Source organism: Indicator indicator, chromosome 25, assembly GCF_027791375.1.
Source record: "Indicator indicator isolate 239-I01 chromosome 25, UM_Iind_1.1, whole genome shotgun sequence".
Taxonomy (NCBI): Eukaryota; Metazoa; Chordata; class Aves; order Piciformes; family Indicatoridae; genus Indicator; species Indicator indicator.
In genome coordinates, this window is record NC_072034.1 from 3,411,848 (window position 1) to 3,429,501 (window position 17,654).

Here is a 17,654-nt window from a genome sequence, read left to right on the forward strand (position 1 = left end):
CGCCCCGGGGCTCTCCCTCCTCATGCCCGGGGCCCGCCCCCATTTCAACACAGCCGGTTTGGGGCAGACAATGGCAAGTTTATTGGTTCAGGTACAGCGAGGAGGATCTGCAAGCACTTCCGGGACAAATATACAGAGGGGAGAGGGCGAGGAGGGAAGGGAGGGGGGTTGGAGCGGGAATAACAACAAAACAAAAAAACCCCGACACACACCAAAAAAAAAAAAAAAAAAAAAAAAAAAAAAAAAAAAAGCAGGATCAACACAGAAGGGGAATGGAGCTAAAAAGGGGAAGGCTTTTTCTCTGTGTTATGACAACGTACTCCCAAGCAGGAATTGCTTCCTTTCTCCAGTTAAGTCACTTGGGCTTTCAATAAAATAAGAGTGGTGTGGGGGAGGAAAGTTAGTGTGCATTTCCCTCAGAAATAAACTCTAAAGTCATGCCAGTTAAACACTAGAACTAAAAATGTACAAAGAAAGAAGCGAGATGGAGGTGGTGTTATAAGAGTTACCTTTTCCTCTCTGAACAGTCCAGAAGAAAAAAACAAAAAACAACAAACAAACAGAAACCAACCAAAACCAAACCAACCAAACCCAAACCCAATGACTACAAATACAGCAGGCAAACTGACTGTGTTGGGCTGGTGGGAAGAGGGCAGAGAGAGAGAGAAAGACAGAGAAAGAGTGGTGGAAGGAATTCAGTCTCAAGTTGTGCTGAACGCTCTTCGTCCTCGGTATGGCACATTTTGGTCCATGATGGGGCTTCTGCAGCTGAGACGAACCCTGATTTCTCACAGAAAGGTGTCAAGATTGTTGCTCTTTTCCAATGCCAGGTTGTCCTTCCTTCTGCTAAGGTCAGGAGAGGTTTATAGGAAGTAGTCTGGGGTGCGACGGGTAACATGAGGCTCTCCACGACGAGGTGCTGGGTCAAACTGGAGGCTGTGGGGGGAGAACAAAGCATGGTTTGCCCTCCTCCACGAGGTGGTTTTCAGGACCATGGTAAATACTAAGCTGCTGTCATTAGAATCACTGAGTGGTAGGGTTGGGAGGGACCTCAAAAGATCAGCAAGTCCAATCCCCCTGCCACAGCAAGATCACCTAGAGTGGGTCACACAGGAACACATCCCAGTGGGTTTTCAATGTCCCCAGAGAACACTTTCATTCTGTCACTGTACTCATCCCAGATGCTTCCACATAAAGCTTTCCAGGTCCCAAAACAAGCCTCTGTAGGAGTGAAAACTCAGCAGCTGGTGGAAATGCTGCTTATCACAGAATCATTGAATGTTAGTTGGAAGGGACTTCCAGAGATCATCAAGTCCAACTCCCCTCCCAAGGCAGGGTCACCTAGGGCAGGTCACACAGGAATGCATACAGAGAAGGAAAATCTCCAGAGAAGGAGACTCCACCTTCTCTGGGCAGAACATCACCCAGAAGTCAGCACCTCAGAGAATCACAGAATTGCCTGGTTGGAAAAGACCTTAAGACCATTGAGTCCAACCACGACCTGACATCTCCCTGTACACACCTGTTACAGCCTGTCCCTAAGCTCCTCATCCAAACACCTCCAGGGATGGTGACTCCACCACCTCCCTGGGCAGCCTGTTCAGTGCCTCAGCAGCTCATTGCTGCCTTAGCGTGAGCTCAGCTGAACACACAGTTCACTCTTCCACCCACCTTTACAAAGCTGTACTACCAAAATGCAAAGAAATGGCTAAATCAATCTGGTTTGACTCTTTCCATCCAGCCTGGGCCATAGAGGGGTTAAGAAAACAGAGAGACTCAAACTCTGCAGACAGACAGAAAATGCTGCACCCCAGAGGAGCTTTTCAGAGCTTAACTCCCTACTTATTTTTACATGTTTCTGCAGGTAGAGCACACAGCGGTAACTCCAGGGTGGTTTGAGCTGGCTTTTCAGGAAAGAATCCCTTTGGAAAGGGATCAGATGTTCCTCACAACAGAAAATGGGTAGGGAAAGAGTTTACAGAAGAAGTTACTCACAAGGAATATTTTAAAGTGTCATCTAGTTCCATGATAGCAGCCTGGTTCCCACAGCGGTAACAGTAATTGGGCGCGCTGAAGATGGTCACCACGTTCCGGTCATGGCACCAGTTATAACCCTGCCAGAGAAAAGAGGAAAGGAGAAAAGGTCTTTGTTAAACCCCAAACCTCAGCCTGTCTCAAGTTCCTCCACTTTTGAAACTGTAGATTTCTCGTAACTATTTCCAAATGACTTCCTTTCAGGAGCCCTCCCTGTCACAAGAACAAGAGGTAGCGACCTACCAAAGCCATCTTCACCCACCCAGAGATCAGCCCTTTGTCACTTGTGTGTTTCACAGATTCACAGAACGGGTTGGGATGAAAGATCATCCAGTTTCAACCCCCATGCCATGGGCAGGGACACCTCCCACCAGCCCAGCTTGCTCAAGGCCTCATCCAACCTGGCCTTGAACACCTCCAGGGAGGGGGCATCCACAGCCTCCCTGGCAACCTGTTCCAGTGTCTCCCCACCCTCCCTGTACAGAATTTCTTCCTCATCTCCAGTCTACATCTCCCTTCCTCAAGCTTTAGTCCATTCCTCCTCATCCTACCACTACAGGCCTTTGTAAAAAGTCCCTCCCCAGCTTTCTTGCAGCCCCCTTCAGGCCATTCATCCATTTTTAATACAAATTATGGATTGCAAAGCAAGGAACCCTCCAGATTTTTAGGTTATGCCCTCAGGCTTTTGTCCAGCACCATGAGAACTTGCCTGCTGGATTGCCAGAGACTTGTGACACGCAATACTACTTAGGGGATCTACTTGAACTGGATTTTAAAAATACATCTGCTCCATTGACCCAGCTGGCATTTCTCCAGGAAGATGAACCAGAAGAGTCCATCCCCAGCCCAAATGATGGCTTAATCCTCATCACATCTGACTGCTGAGCATTACAGGACAGCCTGATTAATGCAGCAGCCTCAGCAGAGCAGTCAGGGTGTAAGGAGATTATCGCTTCCACAAATGGGCTATGACAGGGACTCTTTAGTGATTTACTTGAAGAGGGAGGGGAAAAAAGGGCAGAAAATCCCCAGATTTACATCACAGATCAAAGCACACCTTTTTTTTTTTCAGGTAATTAAAGTCCTTCTTTGGTATCACAGAACGGTAAGGGTTGGAAAGGACCTCCAGAGATCGTCCAGTCCAAGCAGGATCACTTAGGGCAGGTCATACAGGAATGTATCCAGATGGGTTTTGAAAGTCTCCAGAGAAGGAGACTCCACAACCTCTCTGGGCAGCCTGCTCCAGGGCTCCAGCACCCTCACAGTAAAGAACTTTTTCCTCATGTTGAGGTGGAACTTCCTAGGTTCCAGGTTGTGTCCATTGCTCTTCATCCTACCACAGAGCATCACTGAAAAGAGCCTGGTCCCTTCTCCTTCACACCCATCCTTCAGGTATTTGTAAACATTCATAAGATCCCCTCTCATTCTTCTCCAGACTGAACAGCCCCAGGTCCCTCAGCCTTTACCTGCATAACACTGAGGTGTCAGCTTACGCAAGGTCTAACAGAGGTGACACCAAGCAGCATCTACATTTTGCTAGCCCCAGCAAGAAGAACTCTTGCCCTACCTCCATGACAAGTTGGTGAGCACGGGAGACCAGTGTGAGACCATTGGCATGGTTAAATGTTTCAGAAATGTCTTGCCCAAAGGTGTAGCCAGCACCACGTGGAGATATGCCCCAGCCGCCGCGATCGTCCGGATCCGACCACAGCAGATCACACATGGGACCCTTCGAGACATCAAGCTCAGCGTTAGGTCACTTGCAGTACTGCCACCAAAGGCCACTTCTACTGTCCCCACCTCCCCTTCCACACACACTGGTTACCACTGCAACCCGCCAGAGGTACAAAGACACAGGGAGCAGACCCACACTCTTCCTCCTGACTTCCACAGAGTAGTGAAAAAAGGCCAGGAGAGGTTTGTGGGTCCAAGGATGTAGCTTCATTGGTGTCAGCCAAGTTGCAATAAATTAAAGAACCAACACAGAGGAGCTGAACTCACTGTCCCAGAGATTGATGTAAAGCCCTTCTGGCAGGGTATTAATCATTTAATCTCCTCTCCTAAACAGTCTGCTCTTGGACTTGGCATATTAAAATCAATCCTGGTGTAGACCTAACAGTCCCCAGTGAAGCTCAGAAGCTCTTCTTGATGAGCAGTGAAGACACTCCAGTATTTATCCAAGCCTGATGCTCTTTCCTACCCACTGATCTGGCCTCTGTGGTAGAGAACACACTAACTGCACATGGAGGTCCTCAAGACAGCCAGATTCCAGCACACAGGACTGGGAAAACCCAGAGCAAAAATATAATCATTATACCTAACTACAGGCAGATGTCACACCAGGTAGCTCCCCAACTCTGAGAGTCATTTATGCAGCACAGTTCAGGTTTTTGGGAGATCTGGGCAGTCCTTGCTGCACTGTTCTTGTTATTCCACCAAAGATTTTGTAGGACAAGCAGTTTGTTTAACCAGGGACCATTCAAATCCATTTGTAAGCCCCAACCACACTAAGAGCAGCCATTTGTCACCCTGGGAGCTCAGAAGGTGGTTTCTTTACCCCTAGAAAGTAGTAAGGTGAAACAGCCCCGACTGGCTGAGAAGAAAGGATGGTGACACAACAGCATCATGTGTGGGGTGCCTGCCCACAAGCAAAAACCTTCTCCTGGCAAATACTGCTCTTTAAGTCAGCCTGACAGCCAAAACATCTTATGATTGTGTGAAAAACAGCTGTGAGAACCCCACAGCTCTGCTCTGTGGACTGCTGTCATCACAACACTCTGACCTGGTGTGTGTTATGCCCACATGAATGCTCATCTGCTCTAGCTCTCAGAAAGGCAATAACCTGCTGTGTGACCACGTGTCTCACTGTTTCAGTGCGTTCCAGTGGGTTTGTGGTTTCCATCAACAGTAATCTTTGAGTCTGGTGGTTAACTGCATCTCCTTTCCTCTTACCTCATGTGGAACTTCCTGCAGGCGGTCCAGAGCCCTGATATGATCCAGTGTGTCTATGGATGGAGAGAGGCCACCATGGAGACAGAATATCTGGTAGGGGAAAAAAAAAAAAAACAAGAGCAATCTGTTCAGTGCACACTGTTCTGGGAAGACTGAGCTCAGAAAATGGTTGGGTTTCATTCAGTTATTGTTCTTCTACAGCTACAGTCATCTCACCTTCACAGCAGAGAAGCCAAACTGAATTTGTGCACAAGGAAACAAAAAGTCTGCACTTTGCACACAGAGTGACAGCAAAGACACCAAACCATCTGTTTTAAGGAGTTCTTGCCTGAAAGGATGGGAGGAAATGGCCTCAAGTTGCACCACAGAAGGTTTAGATTGGATATCAGGAAAAATTTCTTCACCAAGAGGGCCATCAGACACAGGAATAGGCTGCCCAGGGAGGTGGTAGAGTCACCATCCCTGGAGATGTCTAAAAGACTTTTGGATGAGGAGCCTAGGGACATGGTCTAATAGTTGTGTACAAGCAGGTGCTGGGTTATGGCTGGGCTTGATGAACTTAAGGTCTTTTCCAACCAGGTGATTCTATGAACTCAGCTTGTATCTAACGGATCATGGGGGGATCATTTAAAATGAACCACACAGGCAACAGCCCGCCCATTCCTTTGGTGGCAGAATCTAAACCCTCCCCACACCATCAGTTTCAAATAACACCTCTCTAAATTCTTCCCCAGATCCACAAGAAGCGCACAGGGGTTAAAAATATTCAGGTCAGAAGTGCAAGGAGCTTGTCTGAGACTGTTCACGTGGAGGTCAGGCGACACAGAGCTGTGTAGCTTCCTTCCTCAGGGCTTACCTGGCCATCTACTAGAGCTGTGAGCGGCAGGTAATCGAAGAGATCTGTGAAGTACTTCCAGACGTTGGCGTTGCCGTACTTGCGCAGGCACTCGTCGTAGAAGCCATACACCTGTGTGATCTGCCTGCTCTCGTGGTTGCCCCTCAGGATGGTGATGCGCTCTGGGTAACGCACCTGCGGACACAGAGGCTCCTCTGTAACACCACAACTGGCCCATCAGCATGGGAAGAAACCATAGCAGGCATTTCAAGCAGCACCTGTCCATTAATGCGTTTTCATTTACATCCCTTGAGCGCAAGCCAATGGTGGCATCAACACAAGGAGCAATTCCTGAACACCTCCCCAGAACTGCAGTTTTGTCTATAGATGCACAGGATCACAGGGTCACAGGATGTTAGGGGTTGGAAGGGACCTTCGCAGATCATCAAGTCCAAACCTTCTACCAGAGCAGGACCATAGAATCCAGCACAGGTCGCACAGAAACACATCCAGATGGGTCTTGAAAGTCTCCAGAGAAGGAGACTCCACAACCTCTCTGGGCAGCCTGCTCCAGGGCTCTGTGACCCTTACAGGCAAAAAGTTTCTCTTCAGGTTGAGGTGGAACCTCCTGTGCTGTAGTTTATATCCATTAACCCTTGTCCTAACACGGGGTGCAAGTGAGCAGAGCCTGTCCCTTCCCTCTTGATACCCAGCCCTCAGATATTTATAAACATTTATTAAATCCCCTCTGAATCTTCTCCAGACTAAAATGCCCCAAGGCTCTCAGCCTCTCCTCACAGGGCACATGCTCCAGTCCCTTAATCATCCTGGCACAGAATAGATTGGGTTGAAAGGGACCTTCAAGATCATCCAGTTCCGACCCCCTTGCCATGGGCAGGGACACCTCCCACCAGCCCAGGTTGCTCAAGGCCTCATCCAACCTGACCTTGAACATCTCCAGAGAGGGAGCATCCACAGCCTCCCTGGGCAACCTGTTCCAGTATCTCCCCACCCTTACTCAAAGAATTTCTTTCTAATCTCCAGTCTAAACCTTCCCTCTGCCAGCTCAAATCCATTGTCCCTCATCCTGTCACTACAAGGCCCTTGTCAAAGTCCCTCCCCAGCTCTCCTGTAGCCCCCTTCAGGTACTGGAGAGCTGCTCTAAGGTCTCCCCAGAGCCTTCTCTTCTCTAGGCCAAACAGCCCCAACTCTCCCAGCCTGTCCCCACAGGGCAGGTGCTCCAGCCCTCTGGCCATCATGCTGCAGAAGAGCTGTCAAGCCCTACCTTCAATGCTACTAGAAGAGTCACCGTCTCCACCGAGTAGTAGCCTCTGTCCACGTAGTCACCCATGAACAGGTAATTTGTGTCTGGCGACTTCCCACCGATTCTGAAGAGCTCCATAAGGTCATGGAACTGCCCATGGACATCTCCACAGACGGTGACTGGGCAACGTACCTCCTGCACATTGGATTCTTTAGTGAGGATTTCCTTAGCCTAGCAAGGGGAAAAAAAACCATCAAGCCAAAAGTTAGGAAGCTCCTCTGTGAGCAGGTGAAGATGTTATTCAAGAGCATTCATGCTGGAAACTCGATTTCACTGACCACTGTTCCACTGGCCAAACAGTTTGTTGGGTGAGCAAAGACCAAGTGTGTGGTACAGAGCTCTGTGTACCACGACCACAAGGTTTGCCACTGTGAGGTTGGGGCACAAAGAGCTGATTGTACCTCAAGCACTGCCAAACAGATTCAAAGAAGGAACTAAAAAGGCTGATTTCCAGCCCCCTCCCCCACCCCGAAATGAAGCAGCAGGAACTTGCACTGGATGTATGACTTTCACCATCCCAAGCTTCTTCCAAACATTTCTTAAGAGCAGAAAAGACGAAGTGCTGCTCTGGTAAGCATCATGGGTAGATGTCAGCTTCTTAAGCACAGCTGATTTTTTCTGAACACAGAGATTCTGACAGATTTCTCAATCTACATGTTCAGCACTGCTCAGCTCTGTGAGCTACGGCAGCACTTGGCACTCTGCCTGCCACAGGCAAGTGCTATTCATGATGATACCTAGAAGCTTTCATCTGGAGAACCACTGCTGTCCAGAGAAGGGCAACCAAGCTGGTGAATGGTCTGGAAAACAGAGCTGGTGAGGAGCAGATGGAGGAACTAGGGGTGTTTAGCCTGGAGAAAAGGAGACTGAGGGGAGACCTCATTGCTCTCTGCAGTTCCCTGAAAGGAGGTTGCAGTGAGGTGGGGGTTGGGCTCTTCTTCCTGGTATCGAGTGACGGAACAAGAGGAAATGACCTGAAATTGTGCCAGGGGAGGGTTAAGTTGGAGATTAGAAAAAATTTCTTTGCTGCAAGAGCGGTCAGGGATTGGAACAGGCTGCCCAGGGAGGTGGTGGAGTCACCATCCCTGGAGGTATTCAAGAAACATGAGGACACAGCACTTGGGGACACGGTTTAGTGACCATGGTGCTGTTGGGTTCACAGCTGGACTCAGGGATCTCAGAGGTCTTTTCCAACCCAAACAATTCTGTGATTCTCTAAGTCACCCGACTTGCAACACTGCCCTTACACACAGGCTCCCCCCAGCTGTGTTTTGGTCTGACAACATCTCAGCTGCTTGGTGGGTTGCTCTCCATCCCACACAGCCACGTGGAGCAACTCGCGTTGCCACCTTCGTCGGCAACACAGCAGCAGGCTGGAACAGCTCTTCTGCCAGCACTGACAGCTGCTCCTCACTGCCTTCCTCCCCTGGGATCCCTCAGGCTTCCCTCTCTGTTTCTGCACACCCATAAACCCCACACTGAGCTCCCCCAAGCCCAGGATCCGGCAGCAGCAGGTCCATGCCATGGAAACAGCACCACCAACGCTGTGTTGGTGGCGCAGCAACAGAGCCAGCTCCTGGTGTGGTCGCTGAGCAGAGATGATGCCAGGGAAGGCTGCACATGACCAAGTGGCTCATCTGCAGAAATTCTGGGCAGCCTCTACAGCACCAGATGAGCTGGCTTCCTCTGCCAAAAAAGGACCAAGGCAAGCACCAGTGCCAAAGGTCAACAGGGCTGCCCCAGCTCTGCACCTTCATGTTGCATCATAGGAATCAGATAGTGGTAGGGGCTGGAAGAGACCTCTGGAGATCATCCAGGCCAACCCCCCTGCCAGAGCAGGATCACCCAAGCCAGGTCACACAGGAACACATCCAGGTGGGTTTGGAAAGTCTCCAGAGAAGGAGACTCCACAACCTCTCTGGGCAGCCTGCTCCAGGGCTCCAGCACCCTCAGAGTAAAGAAGTTTCCCCTCATGTTGAGGTGGAGCCTCCTGTGTTCCAGCTTGCACCCACTGTTCCTTGTGCTATTACTGAGCACCACCAAAAAGAACCTGGCACCTTCATCTTGACAGCCACTCTGATAGACACTGGTAAGATCCCCTCCCAGCCTTCTCTTCTCAAGACTAAATAGCTCCAGGTCTCTCAGTCTTTCTTCAAGTCCCTTCATCATCCTCATCTTGGTCATTGCAAGATGACTGGAGCTGTATGTCAGGAAAGGGAACCTTCTCCACCGCTTCCCAGAACACATGGGAACTAAAAACTCCATTTCCCTCACACTGGGGTAGATTTCATCTTATTCCTGAGCTCCCCCTTTGCCAGCCTGGCACAGCACACCCTGCATATGGAGGTAGCACTTCTCTCACCCAGGGCACCTTTTGCCTGCCAGATTCTCCACCCTCTCCAAGCACAACAGTTTACCAGCTTCTAAAGGCAGGTCACATACAACTGCTAAAGCAAAGTCAGAGGCAATTCCAACATAAGGAGCCACAACCAGCTTCCCTGGCTGTACCCAGCTGGCATCAAAATGACCACAGATGGAGGGATGGCATCCCTGGCTTTAGTCAGCTCTTCCTCTACACCCAGCAGTTCCTCTGCTAATTACAGCCATGTAATGGAGCCTATCTTCAAATAACATGTTTGGTTTGCTGCCTCCAGCTCATCAACTGATGCAGATCAGCGCTCCAGGCACATCTGAGGCACACAGAACACCCACAGACAGGCTCAGTCTCCTCTGAACAAAAGGGATGAAGGATCACCAGTGCTGAACAGTCACCAGCAGGCAATGATCTGGCGATTCAGCAGCAGCTCCCTCAGCTCACCATGATGCAACTCCCACCCTCTGCTACCAGGAAGAGGCTGCTTCCTGAGGATGCCCTCAGTGGGTTCTAAAATATTCATATTCAAAGTCTCCAGTTCAAGAAAGACAGGGACTTGCCAGAGAGGGTGCAGCAAAGGGCTACCCCTACCATTCTGTGATTCTGTCTTATTTGCCTTGCCTCTTTTAAGAAAAGAATAACTAAAACCCACACAATGAAGGGCTTGGACAGCATCCAGCATACTCCTTGCACAGCACATAACCCAAGGGGTGTGACCCTGGTCCTCAAAGACACATCCTGCATGTGGACTTGCCGGTGTGGGATCTAAATGGACTGGCAACTGCTGAATGTGGTGCATCTCCGAGTGCAAAGCAGTACTCAAATTCTGTTCAACTGCCTTTAAAAGCATCTATAGCACCTTTTAAGAGCTTCTGCCCTCTGGGAGAGACAAATATAAAACACAGTCACAAAACAGCTGCTCAGTGTGTTCTGAGTGTCGCACAAAGCAACAGATGGAGTTTGGTTGTAACCTGGAGCTAACTGAACCACAAAAGCAGTGAGGTGCTCTCTCTCTTCTCTTGTTCTGTATACTGCTCCCTTCCCAGATATGGAGAAGGAAACACACTTACTGCAAGCCTCTGGGGACAAGATACAGGATACTGTACAGACACTTCAACTACATCATCACTCCCCACCTCTCTGATCTGCCCAGAAAACCCATCCTGAAGAGCTCCTTTTGTGCAATGACAGGGCAAGCATAGTCCTGTTAAATGACCCCCAGGAAGATGGGCCAGCCTGAGTCCTGAAACGTTGGTACTAAGAGAATCTAGAAGTTTCCCTTCAGGAGAGAGGAGGAGCTAGAAGCTGAGGAGCAGCAGCTTCTGAAGCCGGCTGCCAGCTGTTCCTGCATAGCCTATTTTAGGTTACTATGTAGACAAACATACATACACAGTAATAGATTCAGCCTGTTATTTTAACACTGCAGAGCTGGTTCACATCAGGCTGGGGAGCTGAGCTCAGCTGGCCACTGAAGTTTGCCTTAGCCTCATGTGACTTTCTAATGCAGAATAAAGCCTCTCAAATCTTCAGCATCATTAAAAACACCCCAGAAATGCAGCAACTAACTGCTGCACTGATTGCAGATTTCACTGTGCAGAGCTAATGCTAAAGGCAAATGACTTCAAGAAACAAAAACAGTGATAAAGAACTCAGATGCAAGCAAGCAAGCTGCCTTGCATTATCATCATTAAGAAGGCTGTGAAATAACTATGATTTAAAGCCATATTTTAGCTACCTTTGCTTTAGAAAATGGTGACTAGCATTGATCAGCTTCCTAATCCTGTGTCCCAGCTGTTGTGGGTGGAAACCTTACCCAAGTCAGAACAAAAAGCAGCATTTTTGGAGTATTTTTATGACATAAACCTCCACTAAGCACATTAGTTGCCACATTTGTGCTCAAAATTGCAATTTGTCAACTGTGAGCTTGCTCGTCACCCCAACCCCTATCTCTTTCCCAGTTCTAGATTCCGGAGATGACCTTCGTAGGCTGGAATACAAACTGCTGTCCACTCCTCAATCCATGTGGAGGGAGGGTGGAGCATGCATGTCCCAATAATGTGCTGTGGTGTCCCCACAGGAGCAATCTGAATGGTCTCAGGGCTTGAAGACAAGCCATGAACATGCTGCTCTGAAACCTAAGCTCCTCCACCAGCTTTGGGACCACTGTCAGGATCTCCAGGGGCCTGGTACCCCTGTGAGACACTCAACAACCAAATCCCCATCAGCTACCCAATGTTATGACCCAGCCAGGAGGCAGATGCTCACCACTGCACTTTCTCTAAAGAAAAGACCCCACGTACCTACTCTGCACACAGAGCACAGAAATTCAACTCCTACGAGATTCATGTGCTGCACCACAAGCTCAGTTTGACCCACAGAGGCTCAGAGAAGCCAGCCATGGAGTTTCTGATCAAAATCCAACAGAACTGTCATTCCATCAGCTCAAACTACTGTGTCAACAAGTGTGCTGAGGATATTAAACCTCAAGCAGCCTGGTCTGAACAAGAGCAAGCCAGATTCTACCCAAATGAGATGAGATCCAGAGGTGTCCTGCCCTTCAGCACAAGGCAACAGAGGACACCCTGGAAGCTCAGGAGTGACTGGGACTGTCAAGGTGCACGTGTGCTCCTGGAGATACCTGGGCCAGCATATCCCAGAATGTCATTGCTGGAGAGCTGAAATATTCCTGGCCATGACTCAACACAACACTTGGAATTTCATGGTTTGAACTGCATCCAGGATGCTACTTGGCTCCATCACTCATACTAATTTCCCCAATTAGTGCAGAGGAGCTTGCTAACTCATTCTCCTAACATTAATCTTAGGTGAAATGATCTCGGAGGGCAGAAGCATCACAGGTTCCCACCAGTAGGAGCACAGCTCCCTACAGCAGCAACTGGCTCCTGCTAGAATCAGTTGACAAGGACCATTCAATAACTGTACAAGAAATGCAAGCCTTCTCTAGCCATTAGAATCCTTCTCCTCCCACTTCACAACACAAAGCTCTCAAGCTGCTCACAGCAACCAGACTGTAACCTTTCTTACATACCCAAAGAACAAGGACTGAAAAAAGAAGCTACAAAGAGAGAGATGGTTATGGATGGCTGCTTGCCTGGGTTTAATTTAAAGGGACAGCATTTTCCTTGCCTTCTTTCATAGCCCTTTTTATTACCTTGGTGAAAAACTCTTTCCCCTGGAATAAGTAGCACGGCTCTGAACTCCCTCACCTGCACCAGAATTCATTTTCTGACCTGACTTGAACTTTAAAACATAAGTACTCAGAGATTTCCACATCCAAAGTTGGGAGCACTTCCTATTAAATGAATCCAACTTCTTGGCCTTTCAAGCCTGACTTTAGATGACCAAAATGCAGGTTGAAAATACAGTGGGAAAAAAAAAGGTTTTAATAATCTTCTGCCATAAAAAAAGTCTAAACCTGTGATATTAAGAGAAGTAATATGAGATGGAAGACATCCTAGGCATGTTTCCCCAACACGCTGGAACATTTCTTGTGTCTACAAGCTCCAGTAGTGATCATCATTGTTTGTCCTTCTGTTACCCTTTAAATGTCTTTAGGATTTTAGGTAGATTTCATTTCAAATACCAACAGAACGAGAAACAAGTATTCTCCTGCTGCCTTGAGATGACATCTTGATTAACTTGCACGAAGAACACAAGACTGATTAGCTGCCAAAATGATTTTGTAACTGGGCAAGTGAAGACAGAATGGGATTTTTACAGGTGCAAATTCAAGCCCTTTCAGAGTGCAGAACGATTTAGCTATGCCCAATCTTTCTCTCATTACTGCCAGCAATTAAAATCAAGAATGGCCCACAGAGGCAAGTCTGGAATTTCTTCCTTTGGGGTTCCCTCTCCCCCATTTTGATTTAAACCTTTTTATTATTTTACTACCAAACTCTTCCACAAACTTAAACCTGAGGCAGGAGGTACTGTCGTGCTTGGCCTCTTACAAAAAGCAGTGCTAAGAAGCAAGACAAGGTTGGTGAGGGTTTCTCCAAACATTATTTCAAGGAAACAAACTAAACCAGATTTCTGGTATGGCTGCTTGACACCAAGAGCAAGCCTGCACACCCAGAAGTTTTTGTATCACCAGCTGGGTGATACAACTACTCCCCAAATGCTTAGGAAGAAGCCAAGTAAGAGCACCACAGAGCCTTTACTTCACACCCAAGCTGCTTCCATCAGTTAGCAGCAGCCCTGAAGAGCAAGGTGCTGTGATAGGACATGCCTTTCATATCACACACCACAGGCTCTGGGTTCCTACCTGTCACCTGGATGACAAACACCCTCTCCAACTCCAGCTGCAGTGTGGTGGCTGAGCTGCCACTCTCCCCATTTACTGTGCCAGCCCTGATGTACAGCCACAGTCTGCTGGCATTGTCTTCCAGCTTCCCTAAACACAGCAGCCGCAGCTCCTTAATTAACAACACAGCCAGAGAAGAAGGGAAATGGCTTTCTGCAACAGATTGCTGGTTAGAACAGCAGTTCCCAACCAGCAATGCTTGGAGCAAGGCACAGATCACACTAATAAATTCTTTCAGGCTTATTAGCTGGGCTTCATGAAGGAGGCAGCAGAAACACAACAAGTTCTTACCCACTCTCCAAGATACATCTACTCTTGAAGCCACTGCTGTTGCTCCCTGCTGCAGCACCAGCCTCTCTCACCACGCTCCCTCTGAACTGATGGAGCTCTGGAGAAAGAGTTGTAACACAAATGGACAACCCCAGCATCGGCTAAAAATAGGAAAGGGGGAAAGAAAACAGAGGCTGGGTGGGGGCTAGCTGGATGTCAGGATCACTGGTGAAAGCATCTGCCAGGATGCCAGAGCCTGGAGTCCTGTATGGCCTCTGCCTGTGGCATTAACACGAGCAGCTCCTACCTTTCTGATGAGCACCCTTGGCATGTTATGAGCACACACCCTCTCTAGTCTTCAGATCCACTAAGGATCTGACAGAAGGAAACATCTGCATCTTCTGAAGCTGGCCCTGAGATGGTTAGCCACTGGCCAAAATGTGTTGCCATGAACAGACATCAGAAAACACATTCCTCTTCTGAGGGAAGCAAGTGAGAGACACAGGTAATAACATGACAACACCAACTTCATCACCAGCAACATGACACTGAAGGTAACACCAACCTAACTACTCTACCCTCTGCCCTTGATAACTATCAGTCCAACCACTTGGTGCACAGCAAATAAAATAATCTTTGATACCACATTGGTTACCACTTGATTTGTTTAACCTTCACATCTTGCCAAGTCCAAAGAAAATCCTAACAGAGATGTCAGTGCTGAGAGAGTGCTCACACAGAGGTATTTAACTTCTCAGATAAAATCCAACACAAGCCTAAAGATCACTTTCCTCATGGAAAGAAAAAAAGAAAAACAACAAAACAAACAACCAGGCTCTTGACAGCCTGCATTAAACAAGTCCAAACGGGAACCTGCCAAAGGACTGTCCAAACCACAGTCCAAAATAGCAGACAGTAGTGTCCTTGATCCAACCACTTGTTCTATTTTTGTCTCCCTCAGCAGCTTGTAACCTCTGTTTAGGTCGGTATTACAGCTTATCTCTTCCTCCCTCCCGCTTTCCTAGATTACACATCACATGTCAGAAGGTTTCCTCATTGATTAAGGGTTGACTTTTTAGTACATAGCTACTACACACTACAAGATGCAAGAGAGAAGCGCAGCGTGAAGCCCCTGAAAGACAGACAACACATTTCTCCCTGCAAACCCCACCCCTGTACATACCAAAGCCAAAAGGTAAAAATCGCACTATTGAGGACTCGTCTGAAATCCTACGAGCGTGGTATCTTTTATAGCAGAAACGTACTGCCAAGAGGACTCACGATATCGGATATATTACAGGCAGCATCACGATCTCTCAGCCAGGAGAAGCAAACCTGTTTTGCCCGTCACAGTACCCTCCACACTCCGACTGTCATTACCCCCCACACTCCCACTGCCATTTTCGGCTCGCTCTGCCCTCAGCTTCCCAGCAGCCAGGGCCGAAAGATCGCAACCCCCAAGCAGGGAGTCACCCGCTGTCAGCGCCAGGCCCTGGAGATGAGGGCGGGCCCAGGCCAGCGCGGCCCCCCCGGGCTCCTCACTCACCTTCTCGCAGAGGCTGCGGACCTGGCTCTCACTCAGCTGCCGGCACTCGTTCAGCTGCTCGATCCACTGATCCAGCTCCTTGGCGAAACCCTTCTCCTCCATGGCGGCGGGGGCCGGGCCGGGCCCCGCCGCTCTCGGGACCCGCGATTCCCAGGCCCGCTTAACGGTAGCAGCGCAACAAGCGGGAGGCGAGGCCTGCTCCGCTCCGCGTAATGGCGACCCCCCCCCCGCGGCCTCCCTCCCGCTCCCCGTCCTGCGCACTTCCGGTCACACCCACCCCACGTGCCCAGCACGCACTTCCGGCCGGCCGCATGCGCGGGACACGCCTGCCGCCTGCGCCCCCTGCCGGTGAGACCTGCCCTGGGCTGCCCGGAGCGGTGGGGGATCCCCGGCCCTGCCTGGAGCCATTCCAAGGCAGCTTGTTTGGGGCTCTGAGCGGCCGGCTCGAGTGCAGATGTCCCTGCTGACTGCAGGGGTAGGACTAGATGAGCTTCAAAGGTCCCTTCCAACCCAAGCCAGCCTGTGATTCTGTAATTCAGCTCTGCTGCACACATGTCCATTATTACATTTCGCAGAATCACAGAATGGTGGAGGGTGGAAGTGGAGATTGAGTCCAACTTCCCTGCTAGAGAAGGGTCACCCAGAGCAGGTTCAGCAGATGGCATTCAGGTGGGTTTGGGATGACTCCAGGGAGAGAGACTCCACCATCTCTGTGGGCAAGCTGGTCCAGTGCTCTACCACCATCAAAGTAAAGATGTTTCTCATTGTGGTAAGATGGAACTTCTTATGTTCAAGTTTGTGCCCTTTTACCTCTTGTCCTGTCACTGGGCACCACTGGAAAATGACTAGCCCCATCCTTCTGACACCCAGTAAGACTGAAATTTAAATTTCAACTTACATCCATTGAACTCAAATCCATGGTGGTGCAGTTCTTCCAAAACTCCCTAAAAACACAGTTTTGTCCAAGGCTGCTGTAGAAAAGCCACCAAACCAGACCTGCCTCCTGGCAGCATGCAGGCCCCATGGTTTGGGGTTTGTTGGGCACTAATTCCTGGGGAGGCTGGAGCCACCTGGCAGAGACTGGCCTGGGGATATGCATGGTGAGAAGGAGCGGACAGCCCCTGACCTTGTCTCTGCTGCGTATCCTTTGCACAGGAGGCTGCTTCTGTTGTCATTTGGATTTATGTTCGCTCATATTTATGAGACACAGCGACTCCCTGCTGCTGTGTGGCAGGAGGTGGTCGCTGTGTTCCACCCAAAGTGATTGAAACGTCTTCTGGTACAAACGGAGATAAATCATGGAAAGCAGGTGCAACGTTCAGCCTCTAAGAGGCCAGCACAAAGCATGTGTGAAGCCCTGGAACAGCCTGCCCAGGGCAGTGGTGGAGTCCTCATGCCTGAATGGATTTGGGCAGCCTGGGCTAGCGGGAGGTGGGGTGACTTTTGCAGTGAATGTTGATTTCCCTTATGCCCCTGAAGCTGATCAGAGGGCTGGAGCACCTCTCCTCTGGAGACAGGCTGAGAGAGGTGAGGTTGCTCAGACTCCAGGGAGACCTTAGAGCAGCCTTCCAGTACCTGAAGGGGGCTACAGAAGAGCTGGAGAGGAACTCTTTACAAAGGTATGGAGTGACAGAACAAGGGGTGATGGCTTCAAATGGGAAGAAGCTCAATTAGATTGGACATTAGGAAGAAATTCTTCTCCGTGAGGGTGGTAAGGCACTAGAACAGGTTGCCCAGAGAAGCTGTGGAGGCTCCAAGCCTAGAAGTGTTCAAAGCCAGCTTGGATGAAGCTTTGAACAACCTGGCCTGGAAGGAGGTGTCCCTGCTCATGGCAGGGGGTTGGAACTGGATAATCTTGAAGGTGCCTTCCAACCCAACCCATTCTATGAATCTAGGAACCTGCTGTGGTATTGGAAGAAAGAGCTCTTGGGAAGAGGAGAGGATTTCCCTGCAAAAGAGTAGCAGGGCCTAAGACTGCTGAATGGGCAGGGGGGA

General features: G+C 49.4%; 1 protein-coding gene across 1 annotated transcript; it reads right to left on the reverse strand.

Annotated features, from left to right (window-relative positions):
* Nucleotides 1-70: 70 nt before the first annotated feature.
* Nucleotides 71-15,762, reverse strand: PPP2CB (protein phosphatase 2 catalytic subunit beta). Its single transcript, XM_054392350.1, has 7 exons — nucleotides 15,660-15,762; nucleotides 7,107-7,316; nucleotides 5,843-6,016; nucleotides 4,987-5,076; nucleotides 3,602-3,763; nucleotides 1,996-2,114; nucleotides 71-936 (listed from the first exon to the last, which is right to left on the reverse strand). Exons 1-7 carry the CDS (start codon nucleotides 15,759-15,761, stop codon nucleotides 864-866), a joined length of 930 nt encoding a protein of 309 aa, XP_054248325.1. The 5' UTR covers nucleotide 15,762; the 3' UTR covers nucleotides 71-863.
* Nucleotides 15,763-17,654: the final 1,892 nt, after the last annotated feature.

What these genes read in the sequence shown, in the direction of transcription:
- PPP2CB (XM_054392350.1), bottom strand. Translation starts at nt 15,761, where the DNA reads ATGGAGGAGAAGGGTTTCGCCAAGGAGCTGGATCAGTGGATCGAGCAG. An exon ending in CTCTTCTAGTAGCATTGAAG is followed by an intron (nt 6,017 to 7,106) that starts GTAGGGCTTGAC and finishes CTGTGTCCGCAG; the next exon opens with GTGCGTTACCCAGAGCGCAT. An exon ending in CAGCTCTAGTAGATGGCCAG is followed by an intron (nt 5,077 to 5,842) that starts GTAAGCCCTGAG and finishes TTCCCCTACCAG; the next exon opens with ATATTCTGTCTCCATGGTGG.